This window comes from Perognathus longimembris, chromosome 6 (genome assembly GCF_023159225.1).
Source record: "Perognathus longimembris pacificus isolate PPM17 chromosome 6, ASM2315922v1, whole genome shotgun sequence".
Lineage (NCBI taxonomy): Eukaryota > Metazoa > Chordata > Mammalia > Rodentia > Heteromyidae > Perognathus > Perognathus longimembris.
In genome coordinates this window covers 71,168,575-71,180,588 of record NC_063166.1, presented here as the reverse complement: position 1 = coordinate 71,180,588, position 12,014 = coordinate 71,168,575, and the positions used below count along the sequence as shown (strand labels likewise).

The following is a 12,014-nucleotide window of genomic DNA, read 5'->3' as shown; positions in this document are numbered from 1 at the left end:
CAGGAAGGAGGAGGCCGAGGCGGGGACGCCCGGCTCCGGGCTGGACGGAAGGACAAGCAAGCAAAAGCAAAACACGGGACCCCGCTGGAGCCGGTGGCGGACGGGGAGAGGGGGCGGCGGCCCGGGCCTCGGTCGTTCCCGGAGCCCGGGGCCACCTGCTCTGAGCCGAGTCACCCCGGGGGGATCTGCAAGTGAGGGGCCGGGGGTGGGGTGGGGGTGGCGAACATGCGCTGGGAGGGGAGGCGGGCAGAGGGCCGGGCGGCCCCGGGCGGCCCGGGGCGGGGAGGCGGCCGCACGAGCGGCCCCGGAGGCCCGGGCTCCTCATGCACGGGGGACCCTGGTGGGGGCGGGGACCCCCCCCTCCCGGGCGGGCGCGCGTCCCTGTTACAGGCTGCAGGCCTCCTGGTCCAGCGAGCGCTTGCGCAGCTCCTTGCCCGGCTTGGGCGGCGGCGGCGGGGCGGGCGCGGCCGGGGGCGCCTCGGGCAGGTGCAGGACCGAGTTCTCTCCGGGCTGCACCCGCAGGTAGGCCTTGACCTTGTGGTGCCGGGCCTTGCCGTCGCTGAAGTCGATGACCCGGCACTCGTAGGTGCCCTCGTCCGTGGGCTTCACCCGGGACAGCCGCAGCTTGTGGGAGATGTTGCTGCCGACCACCTTGACCACCTGGGGGCGACAGAGAGGCCGTGAGCGGCGGGCGGGGGGGCCGGGGCCACCGGGGCCCCCGGGGCCCCCGGGCACGACGCGAGGCACACGGATGCCCACCGGCGGGATCCGGCGGGATCCGGCGAGGTCGGTGGAAGGGTTGCCCTGCCGGCCAGAGGCCCGACCGGAGCCCACATCACAGACACCCAGGAGGGGCCCCGCCTCCCCCCACGCCATGTCCTGAAGATGACACAGGAAGGAACCTAGCAGGCTTCCTAACATACAGGCCCATGCTGGGCCTGGGGACAGCCACCTAGAGTCTCTAATCCTAGCTGCATGGGAGGCCTAAGGAAGAGGATCACAGGCTGAGGCTGGCCCCTAGCAAAAAAAAAAAAAAAGAGACTCTGCTTGAGAACTAATCAAGGCGAAAACAGGGCTGAGGCTCAGGTGGAAGAGTGGCTGCCTGGCAAGCTCAAGACCGTGAGTTCAAACCCCAGCGCTGCAAATAAATAAAAGTCAGTGACAAGTATCAGGATGTTGTGAACTGCTAATTCCACTAGGGTTGAGCAAGAGTGCTTTTTTAAACCTCTGGATTTTTTTTTTTTCTTTTTCTTCTGGTCATGGGGTTTGAACTCAGCCTAGGTGCTCTCCCTGAGCTCTTTGGCTCAAAGCTAGTGCTCTATCCCTTTGAACCACAGCGCCACTTCCAGTTTTCTGGTGGTTCATTGGAGATAAGGGTCTCATGGACTTTTGTGCCTAGGCTGGCTTTGAACTGTGATCCTCAGATCCCAACCAACCTCCTGAGTAGCTAGGATTCCAGGTGTGCGCCACCGGCGCCCAGCAAACCCTGGATGTTTACTGGCTTATTAGTTTCATTTGTTTGTTTATGTGTTTATTTTGGAGACGGTCTCACTATGCGGTCCAGCTGCCAGGAGGTCCAGCCCTTGATCAGGTTTTCTCATTTTCATTTTCAAATTGAAGTTTAGATTGTGTACACACTCAGGCACAGCCAGCCTGATGACACTTCACATGCGTGTGTCACTGCCACACAGGGAGAGGCACAGGGCACTGACAGCCTCCTGGAGTCTGGCCTTGCTCTTTCCTCACCAGCACTTATCCCCACCCCTGCCCCACTTCCCACTTCTGTCTCCATAGATAGTCCTTCCTCTTCTGGAACTCTCTGATGGGGGCGGGCTCTCTCACACAACACAGTATCTGTGAGATTCCTTCACGCCACGTGCACGCGGCTGCTGGCTCTGTTGATTGCCGTGTAGTATTCCACTGGGTGACCACCGCGCAACTTGTCTGCACCGTCACCTCTTGTTTCCAGATTAGCGCTCTTATAAATAAATCTGCCACGCACGGAACCCTGCTGGGATTTGTTTTGTTTTTTCAATTCAAAGAGAAAAGGCACTTAGATAGTTATGTAAGATACAGGGCCAGGCAAGCTGGTCGAGGGGACCGCCCTTCCCGAGGGGACGGCCCTTGCGGGGGGGGGGGGGGGGACCGCCCTTCCCGAGGGGATCGCCCTTCAGGAGCAGCTCTGTCCTGTGGTCTCACACCAGCCGGCCGCTTGGGCACTCCAGACCCTGCCCCTGGGCTCTACTGGACCCCGGCTTGAGCGTGACCACGAGGTAGCCCATTCCTGTCAAGCCTCAACTCCAAGGAAGACCCAGCTCTGGGCCCCGGAAGGGGCCCCTGCAGGTCCCCCCGCGGGAAGACCCCCATGAGAAGATGGCCATTTGTGAAGTGAGAGGACTCCCCCCTCCCCTCTCTTCTGGCTCAGACACCAGGCTTCTCACATCAGGGCACAAACACACAAGTGTACCCACTTCCCAGATAGTGACACTGAAGCTCCAGAGGGAGACGAGACCCACCCAGGACCCTCGAGTCAGGCTGGGGCCTGGGCTGGATTCATGCACCGTCCCCTGCAAACAGTGCGATAAATGCACAGAGGGTCCCCCCATGCTGGCAGGGCCCTGGGCTCTCTCGGGATCCAGAAGACAGGGGTTGGTAGGCAGTGCCAGGGAACCTGGCCCACCCTTCCCTCTACAGCGCTTCCTGCTGGTCATCACCCCTCATGAAGCAGAGAAGCATGTGCTCATGGTACAGTGAGAGGCACCAAGGTGAGACTCAAGCAGAACTTCCCAATGGTAAGCAGGAAGAAACTCCCAGCTGCTGTATTAGCCTAGGGGCCAAGCACCAGGTGCCCCGTCCAGCAGGTGCCCATCCTTTCCCCTGACTCCTTCACCCTGACCAAGGGCACAGAGAGGGCCTGCCATCCTGCCGCGCTCCGCTCCACTCTCGGGCGGGTTAGGAGGTGCCATTGCAAATGCGCAGCGGGAGCGAATTACCTCAACATCTGTTTCCCTCACGGATATTAATTATCCTTCATTTGTCAACCCTACAAGGCGCTAATGGAGTAATAATGCGAAGCGCTGGGAGCCGCCGCTGGGAGGGAGAGAGCGCCCCACGCCCCACGCACCCTGCCCTCGGGTCCACAGAGGGGCTTGAGGCCTGTGCCTACCCAGACCGGCGGCTCCTTCACCTGCCACCCAGACAGATGTGGCCTTCCCAAGGCCAGCTGACCAGGAGAGGTTGGGCAGCCCTCCGGGGTGGGCTCTCAGCTCCCGGGCCTCCATCTTTCCAGCTGCCTTCATCCATTCATTCAGCACTTGCAGAAGGCCTGCTCTGAGCTGGGCACAGTTTGGACAAAGCTATGAGCAAGCCAGAGCTGGTGAGGCCCACCAGAACCGATGGCCTGGTGCAGAGGGCAAATGGAGGGCAAGGTTGCCCGACCCATGCTCGCTCTGCTCTGGGCATCATCTGTAAGAGGCACAGGAGGGACAACACAGCAGCTGCAGCAGCGTGTGGGTAGACTCCATCTCGGATGGAGGGCTCCAGGGTGGGGAGGGGAAGAAACCAGACCTCAGCAGGTCACGGAGGCCTCGCCATGACCCTGGGATGGGGGCTGGGAGGACTGCACTGCCTGGGTGAAAAGCAAGGTTCTGCCAGGCATGGGGGCGGGGGCATGCCTGGAATCCTAGCTGCTCAGGAGGTTGAGATTTGAGACAAATCCAGGCAGGAAAGTGTGCGAGACGCTTATATCCATTCCATTAGCCACCAAAAAGCTAGAAGGGGAGCTGTGGCTCAAGGGGCAGAAGAACATCAGCCCTTAGTCCAAAAAGAAAAGCTAAGAGACAGCCCCCAGGCCCTGAGTTCAAGCCCCAGGACCAACACACACACACACACACACACACACACACACACACACACACACGCACACACAAAGGGAGACTCAAGGAGAGCCACCAGCTGGTGACAGAGACCAGGCCTGGCCCCTCTTCTCGGGAAGAGTCTATAAAGAGAAGCCATGTAGCTCTTCTACCTAGTTGCCAGGCCCTTATTATGCATCAGGCATCTGGGGGAACCCAACCCAGTACCTCCTAAGAGGCCCCACCTTGCACAGCAGCTTTTTGGGGGGTGGCAGGTGCTGGGTTCCATTATTCACCAGTTATGCAGAGAACCTTTGACTCCGCTCTGCAGGGTGACTAGGGAGACCAGAAGAGAGGCGACCTAGAGAGGCAACCCCCGCAGGGCGCAGGGCGGCCTGGCTGTAAATCATAATCGCCCGCACAGGCATCGACAGGCCTTCAGAGGTGCAATTAAGCACCTAATTACGCTGAAAGAGATGCGCCCAGCCTCCTCCTGCTCACCCCATGGCCCGGACACCCCTGAGCTGGCTCTTCCAGCCCTGCCAGGATGGGTCAGGGGGCCTTTCTGTGCCTGCTATGCCTACAAGGCGCCTCTCCGTGGAGGTGGTGGCCCCAGGAGAGGCAAGAGTGGGGAGGAGGGGGAGAGACAGTCCCTTCCCTGGGCCAGGCTGGGCTCTGAGCCTCCATTAGAAGCCCTCCCCCCCCCACACACACTCTGGCTGTACATGCCTTCCCTCCAGGTCTCTCTAGACTTGGGCCCCAGCAGGCCTCATAGGCACAGCCCAGCCCTGTCATGGCGTTATTTCTGTTGTCCTTTCAACAGACAACAATCCCCACCACAGGCCCCTCTCCTGCTCTCCAGGACCCTGAATCCCCACCCCTACCCCCAGCATCTGCCCAGCTCCTCACTCAGCCTCCCAGGTCCCCCCCCCCCCACTCCCCCAAGCCTCAAGCTTCTTCCTACCTGCTGTGCTAGACACCAGGCCTCACCCCTTGCCCAGGCCTGCTTAGCCCAGGCCAAGGCGCTTCCCCCACCCTCCCTTGTAGCTCTCCTCCCCTTCGATGGCCACCTTTTCATCACCTTCGAGGGTCGGACTACATTCTCATCTCTCATACCGGTCTGGGGGCATCCAGGGGCAGGGCGAGGCTCGCAGTGGCCCGCCCTCATCTGGTGGTGATGAAAATGTCCTGCGAAGCTGCTTAAAATTAGGAACTGGGGGCTGGGCATGGTGGGACCCTTCTGTAATCCCAGCTACTCAGGAAGTAGAGGTAGGGCAATTTGGGAGATCAAGGCTAACCTGAGGGAAAGCATAAGACCCTATTTGGAAAATAAGCTAAAAACAAAAGTGGACTAGGAGTATGGCTCAAATGGTACAGCACTTGCCTAGTAAGTGTAAGGCTGAGTTTAATTTCCAGTGCCAACCACTATGAATGAATGAATGAATGAATGAATGGAGAAGCCAAAGCCAGGCACAGGTGGTTCATGCCTGTAATCCAAGCTACTCAGGAGGCTGAGATCTGAGGAGATTTTGGTTCAAAGCCAGCCCAGGCAGGAAAGTCCATGAAACTCTTATCACCAGAAAAACCAGAAGTGGCCCATGTCTCAAAGTGGTAGAGCACCAGCCTTGAGCACAAAAATCTCAGGAACAATGCCCAAAGTCACACTTCCAAAACTGGCGAGGAGAAAATGAACTCAGACTACAATGAGAAGGACTGCAGATCTAGAGAAAGCCTTTCAAGAACATGAACACAGCCAAGAGGCAGCAGGGTGTTCACAGCCCCTGGCTGAGGCCCTCTTTTTTTTTTTTTTTCCAGTCCTAGAGCTTGAACTCAGGACCTGGGCACTGTCCCTGAACTGTTTTTGCTCAAGCCTCGCACTCTACTACTTGAGCCACAGCGCCACTTCCTGCTTTTTCTGCTTATGAGGTACTGAGGAATCGAACCCAGGGCTTCATGCATGCTAGGCAAGCACTCTGCCACTAAGCCACATTCCAAGCCTCTGAGGGCCTCTTACAGGAGCAGGCTGAACATGCAGGGACACCCCAGGAGGCACGGCCTGGCCAGGGGTCTCTCCCTGGGCCCACCCCCCCTCCCCCCCAGCTGAGTTAATTCATGTTGAGTGCTAGGCAAGGCTCCTGACATATGGCAAGTACCCGATAATGTGAACTGCTGTATTATCACTGTATTACTATTAGTATTATTGCATATAAATGACATTGACATGCGTCACCATCTCCCCCTACACACACACATCCCGAAAGGAGCCTTGGGGTTCACAAATTCTTGTTAACAAGTTCCAGGCTAGGTAATACCCACTGCCAGCCACACGGCTCCCAAGTGTTTTCTTACCTGCCTGAGAAATGGCTACCAGGTGAAACGGAAACCTAGGGAGGAGGCAGGGTCCTCGCTGCCCCGCCCCTCCCAAGCAGGTCCTCAGACCCCATCCCCTGCCCCAGTCCTGTCTCTGCCCACCTGGGGCATTGGGTTATTTGGTTTACATACTATTTTTCAAAAGGTCAAATGACACCTTAATGGTTAAAATGTAGTAGCCGGGGCTTCTGTGCTGGCATCTTTACCTGGTTCCCTGCTTGACTCAGTTTCCCCTATAGAGACCGGACCTGAATCCCACAGTTTAGTGTATTCCCACGTGAGATCCATCACAGACTTCTGTCACCTGTACGTATCCCGGTGCAGGCTGGGACACATGCTGGGTCACAGTGAAGTGTTGATAGATATGTTGTGTGTGTGTGTGTGTGTGTGTGTGTGTAAGAGAGAGAGAGAGAGAGAGAGAGGGAGAGAGAGAGAGAGAACAGCTTCCTAGGCATAGGCCCAGGGGTGGGAGGAGATGGGAAGGCAGTGAGGCTGCAGGATTGGGATAGAAGGACAGTGTGGTCAAGCAGACAGAATGAGCCCCAAGTGCAGTGTGGGCAGAGCTCTGAAGGCTGAGGAGAAAAATTTCATCTTCTCCCAGGACCCCAAGAACTCCAGGTGTGGGCTGGCGTAAAGGTGCTGGCTATCTGCCCGAGGGGCTGGACCTGTGCCTGTCTGTGCATTTCCTGCCAGACCGCAGAGCCCCATCTGATGTGGGGTACAGCTGGGGTGATGCACACTCACTCCAAGCGCACTCAATGTTGTTTAGCTAATTAGCATCATGGCATTCCCCTCACGGGGGACCAGCAGCTGGAATTATAGTCCTCTAAATCAATTAGATAATTTTCTCTTCTGCCTGAGCCGCTCCTGGAGCCACAAACACAATCACAGGAGCGAGGGCTGGAGGAGTGAGACATGGTAGCACAGCAGACCGACTTCTACCTGCTTGCCTTATCTGTGGGCTGTCCTGGGATGAAAATGGCTGGATTCCGCAGTTCCCAGCCACTGAGCTATGATACTTCAAAGCACCCCACTCTCTCACCTGCTCACCTCCTGTTCAGCCCCGACACCCCTACGTTGCCTGGTGTCTATTCTGTGACCTCTGTGTCTAACTGCCCTTCATGTCCTCATCTCCCCCTGCTGACCCCTATCTGGACAGGAACAACCACCAGAGGGACCTAGGAACTGAGATGCTGTAGGTGTCGCTCATGACGTCCAAAGGGGAAGCCCTGTCAGTCTCCTTAGACCTTGGCAGCGCCTCAGATGAAAATTGCTGCTGAGAACCATGAGGCACAGAGGCGGCCTTGGCCTCGGCCCCCCAGGAAAGCATGCATCTTCTCTCCCTGTTGTGTGTGCCTGTCATTCAAGGAACTTGAAAAATCCCTAGCTTAAAAATAAAACTCTAGCTTTCTCTCTCTCCTGCCCCCTTCTTCTCCTTTTATCCCTCCTCCACCTTCTTGCCCAAGTTCCCTGTGGAAACGGTCCCCCCAAATATTTGCTTTAAAGTTACACCTGCATCCTCTATTAGAGCCCTTGCAAGAAGTCATTATGAAAACTCACACTTATTTTGGTGGCGTCCTTTCCTGCGTCTTCCTGTGGAGATGCTTTCAGCTGTTGGGAGGGGAGGGGCAGAGACAAAGTGTTAGCGCAGGGCGGGGGCGGGTGATAACAGTTAAGATCGGGGTAAAGGGCAGTCGGAGTTGATCAGTGCATGCACTGTGCATATGTGGAGATGACAGGCTGAGCCCCATTAATCGTACATTTAATACATGTTGATTAAAAAAAAAGACAATAAATATCAAAAGATCCTAGCTCTAATAGAAGGTGCTCAGGAGCTGTAAGGTTTGGAGATGGGGGTCCCTCACCCCTGTCCCCTCAGGACGGTGAAAGGAGGACGGAGCAGAAGAAGACAAAGGAGGTACACACCCAACTGACCATAGGAGCAGTGCATTCAGATTCACAAGGCTATTGGGATGTGTGGTGTGTGTGTGTGTGTGTGTGTGTGTGTGTGTGCAGTGAGTTGCCTGCACACGGGCCTGAGGGCCTGGGAATGAACTCAGCCACAAGGCTGCCTGCTCTGGGTGGGCAGAACAGACCCCTGCACTGGCAGCCTGGACAAGGGGCGAGAAGTGAATGACAAGATCCTTTCTGTCCCCTGCCCTGGGGCTGGCTTCTCTGCCTGGCACAGATGGGAGCACCTCCTTTCTGGAGGCCCTTCTTGCCCTGGCCATCTAGGGGCTCAACTTAGCTTCGCCTCTGCCACTTGTAAGAATAAGCCTGAATTCTGGGCATTGTCTGTCCAATGCAGAGAAGCAGGGAGGGAAGGGGCCAGGCTGGGGAGAACATGTATATCCCTCTCACCGGTAGCCGAGGGGCAGAGCCCCCACCCGGGCAGGGTTTCCTCAGCCCACTCGGCCGCCCCCAGGCCAGTTACCTGGTTGGAGGCCCAGGCCTGCTTGTCAGCCCAGTCCCGGTGGCTCCGCACGTACCACCACTGGATCTCCAGGGAGTAGGAAGGGGAACCGCTGCCTCGGAAGGAACAGGCCATCTCCACGTCCTCGCCGGTCCGCGCGGTCATGTCGTGGGGCGTCTCTGTGAACAGTGCTGCACGAGAAACGGGGAGGCGGGGCTCAGGGCACGGCCGAGATGGGAGGGGCGGGGCTCACGGTGTGGGGGCGTGGCCTGAGAGTGGGGCAGGGCAAATGAGAGGCTGCAAGAGTGCGGTGGAGGGGCGGGGCTAGTGTATGGGGGTGGGGCTAGTGACAGGATGCAAGTACAGAATGTGTGGGCGGAGCTTGATGTTGAGGATGGGGCTAAAGACCCGGGGGCGGAGCAACAAGAAGTTGGAAAGGCAGGGACAGGGCTAATGGTGTGGGGCAGGGTGATGAGCTAGCCTGAGCCCCAGGTCATGGGCTAGCCCTCTGTCCCAGAGCCCGGGGATGCACTGGGGACCCTTGCAGGAGAGGGTTGGGTCAGAGGAAGGCGGGATTGGAAGGAGCCAGGCCAGGAGACCAGGAAAAGGCTTCCAGTCTCCTCACTTCTTCTAGATTCTAAAGTCACTGCCACCCAGTTTCCCTCGTGGGCAGCGCCAGGGCAAAGGAGCCAGCACCATCTTTATAAAGCCAAATCCCACCTGGCCTCAGAGGCCTGACGAGCTGTCACTCCCCCAGGTTTGCCCCAGCCTCCTCATGGCCAGCCTGTTCCCCTGCCCTAGGACCCTGTCTGGCCCTCCCATTTGTGCCAGCTGTCTCCTGTCTTTCCCTTGGCCTTTCTTTGCCCATTTGGTTCCTTGAGATAGACAAGCTTAACTTGAGATCACCTCCTCTGAGAGACAGCCCCTCATTGGGTAGCCTGCATCTAGGTAGTCCATCACGTGGTCATTGGTGGTGGCTGCTCCCTAGGGCACTGAGTCCTCACAGAAAAGTGCTCTGGTGGCTGAAGGAGGGGTATTTGATCCTCCGGGGGTTCAGGGAGACTTGGCAGCTGCCCTGCACCCTTCCCACCTTCTCCCCGTCCAAGGCCCAGCTCTCCATCAAGTTCCAGGACCGGCAGTTCCCCAGGCTAGCAGGAGCCCAATGACATTGGCCCCCAGTCAGACAGCTGCATGAGAACACCAGTCCCCCCTATGTGGCCTAGTCCTTCCCTCCCATGCATTCTGTTTCCTTAAACGAATATTGTTCCGAGATGTAATCAGAATTCTGGGGGCTACGGATATGGCCTAGCGACAAGAGTGCTTGCCTCGTATACATGAAGCCCTGGGTTCAATTCCCCAGCACCACATATACAGAAAACGGCCAGAAGTGGCGCTGTGGCTCAAGTGGCAGAGTACCAGCCTTGAGCAAAAAGAAGCCAGGGACAGTGCTCAAGCCCTGAGTTCAAGGCCCAGGACTGGCAAAAAAAAAAAAAAAGCGTCAAATAAAAGTAAATATAAAACTAAAAAAAAAAAGAATTCTGTCTGCCTGTTTCTCTGTCAATCATGGAGCTTGAATTCAGGGCACTGTCTCTGAGCTCTTTTGCTCAAGGATAGTGTTCTACCACTTTGAGCCACAGCGCCACTTCTGGTTTTCTGGTGGTTAATTGGAAATAAGAGTCTCACGGACTTTCCTGCCCCAGCTGGCTTCGAACCATGATCCTCAGACTTCAGCTCCTGGGTAGCTAGGATTACAGGTGCTCTTCTTCCTTTCTCTTTTCAGGAGAAATTCTCACCCCAGAAAAAAATGCCTGGCAACTTTGCTGATCACCCAATAAATCTGATGTCTGTCACCTCCTGGCATATACCTTGTCACTGTAGACACACAGACTACCAGCCACACAGAGCTCACTGACAGCACAGAGTCAGGCCAGAGAAGGCAGAGTATGGTCAGTTCCTGGGCTCGATAACCTGATACCATGGCAGCTTGGAGTGGGCCAAAGCTCAGGGCAGACCTCACCACTCAGCCAGCAACCCACGGGGTCTCCAGTGATGGCCATCTAGAGCCACACTGGCCAGCGGAGTCACAAATGGAGGAATGAAAGCCACTGCAGAATGCAGAGGGGCACTTCATTTTCTAGCAGCCACGTGAAAAAAGAAACTTAAAAAATGAAACTAATGTTAATAATTTTATTTAAGCGAAGGATCAAAAATTATTATTTTAACATGTAATAAAAAATTACTGAGACATTTTACATTCTTTTTTTTTCCATGCTGAGTGGTGAAATCAGAGCGTATTTTACATGCTTCAGCAGGCTGGGTTTAGACCCACATTCCCAGTGCTCTGAGGACTCACATGCTGATTAATTTCCAGCAGGTGGCAACCTGCCAGTCTCAGGTGCCAACCCCTAGCCTGGCTCAGAGGAAGGAGCCACAGCCCAGCACAGGAGAGCCACCTTTGACAGTCCTGTAGCATTCAGGATTTGCACCTGTGTCTGCCTGACTCTCAAACCTCGCTCTTCCCAAAGTATCCCTGAGGCTCTTTGCTTGTGGAGCTCTTTCTTGAAGGGAATAGTCTAATGCAGAATATTGTAGAGTCCGGTGGGATGGGAGACAGTGGGTAGCATTGACAGCAAAGGCCTGGCAAGCCAGGGAAGTAACCAGAGGAGATGGCACTGGCCTCAGCCCCAGTAAGGCAAGTCCTCCGGAGCAGGGAGGGGGTTGATCAGAGAGAGGACTAGTTTCCATGACCTCGTGGAGCCAGAGGAACTGATGGTCCTGGGTTTCTCTGTCCCACTCACACTTGCCAGGAATGGCCTAGGAAGGAAGGGGATGAGGACCCCTTCCTTAGGGCCTCATCAGCTCAACCTCCAATGTCCTAGGGTGTCGGGAAGGGGGTCCACTTGCACTTGCGCACGGTGACAATCTGGGAAGGCTTCAGAGAGGAGACAAATGAGCAGGGAGCGAAGGCTGGGTGAGAACTGGGAGCAGAAGCAGGAAGCAGCAGAAAGGCGTGAGAACAAAGGTGGCAGAGGGAGGCCCAGAGCTCTGCTTGGGCTTTAAGTCCCCCTCGGCACAGTGGGATGCTTGAAGGAGAGATCCCAAATTCACACAGAGCTGCGTTCTGAGCAGCAACCATCACCAGGCTCTGACTTCTCCGGTCAAGTGCTGGCTTCTCTGGTCAAGCAGGCTCCCCCTCTGCATCTTGCTCTCCAGAGACAGAGAATGCTAGGGGAGGCTCTGCCCTCCCCTCCCCTGCAGAGAACTCCGATGAGCAAATGAGATACTAATCATCTGGAAGAAATCTAGACCACTGTCTCTCACCAGGTGCTGTGCTCAAGCCCTCGGCATCCATTTCTGGGGTTTCCAGCATGAGCTAT

At 56.3% G+C, this 12,014-nt stretch overlaps 1 protein-coding gene across 1 annotated transcript in view; it reads right to left on the bottom strand.

The window, feature by feature from the left end:
- Window positions 1-344: 344 nt before the first annotated feature.
- Vstm2l (V-set and transmembrane domain containing 2 like) overlaps window positions 345-12,014 on the bottom strand; it is a 25,016-nt gene continuing 13,346 nt past the window's right edge. The window contains exons 2-4 of the mRNA XM_048347464.1: window positions 8,659-8,828; window positions 7,785-7,835; window positions 345-660 (exon numbers count right to left, since the gene is read on the bottom strand). Of these exons, the coding sequence (XP_048203421.1) occupies window positions 385-660; window positions 7,785-7,835; window positions 8,659-8,828 (497 nt within the window). The 3' untranslated portion in view covers window positions 345-384. The remainder of the gene's footprint in view (window positions 661-7,784; window positions 7,836-8,658; window positions 8,829-12,014) is intronic.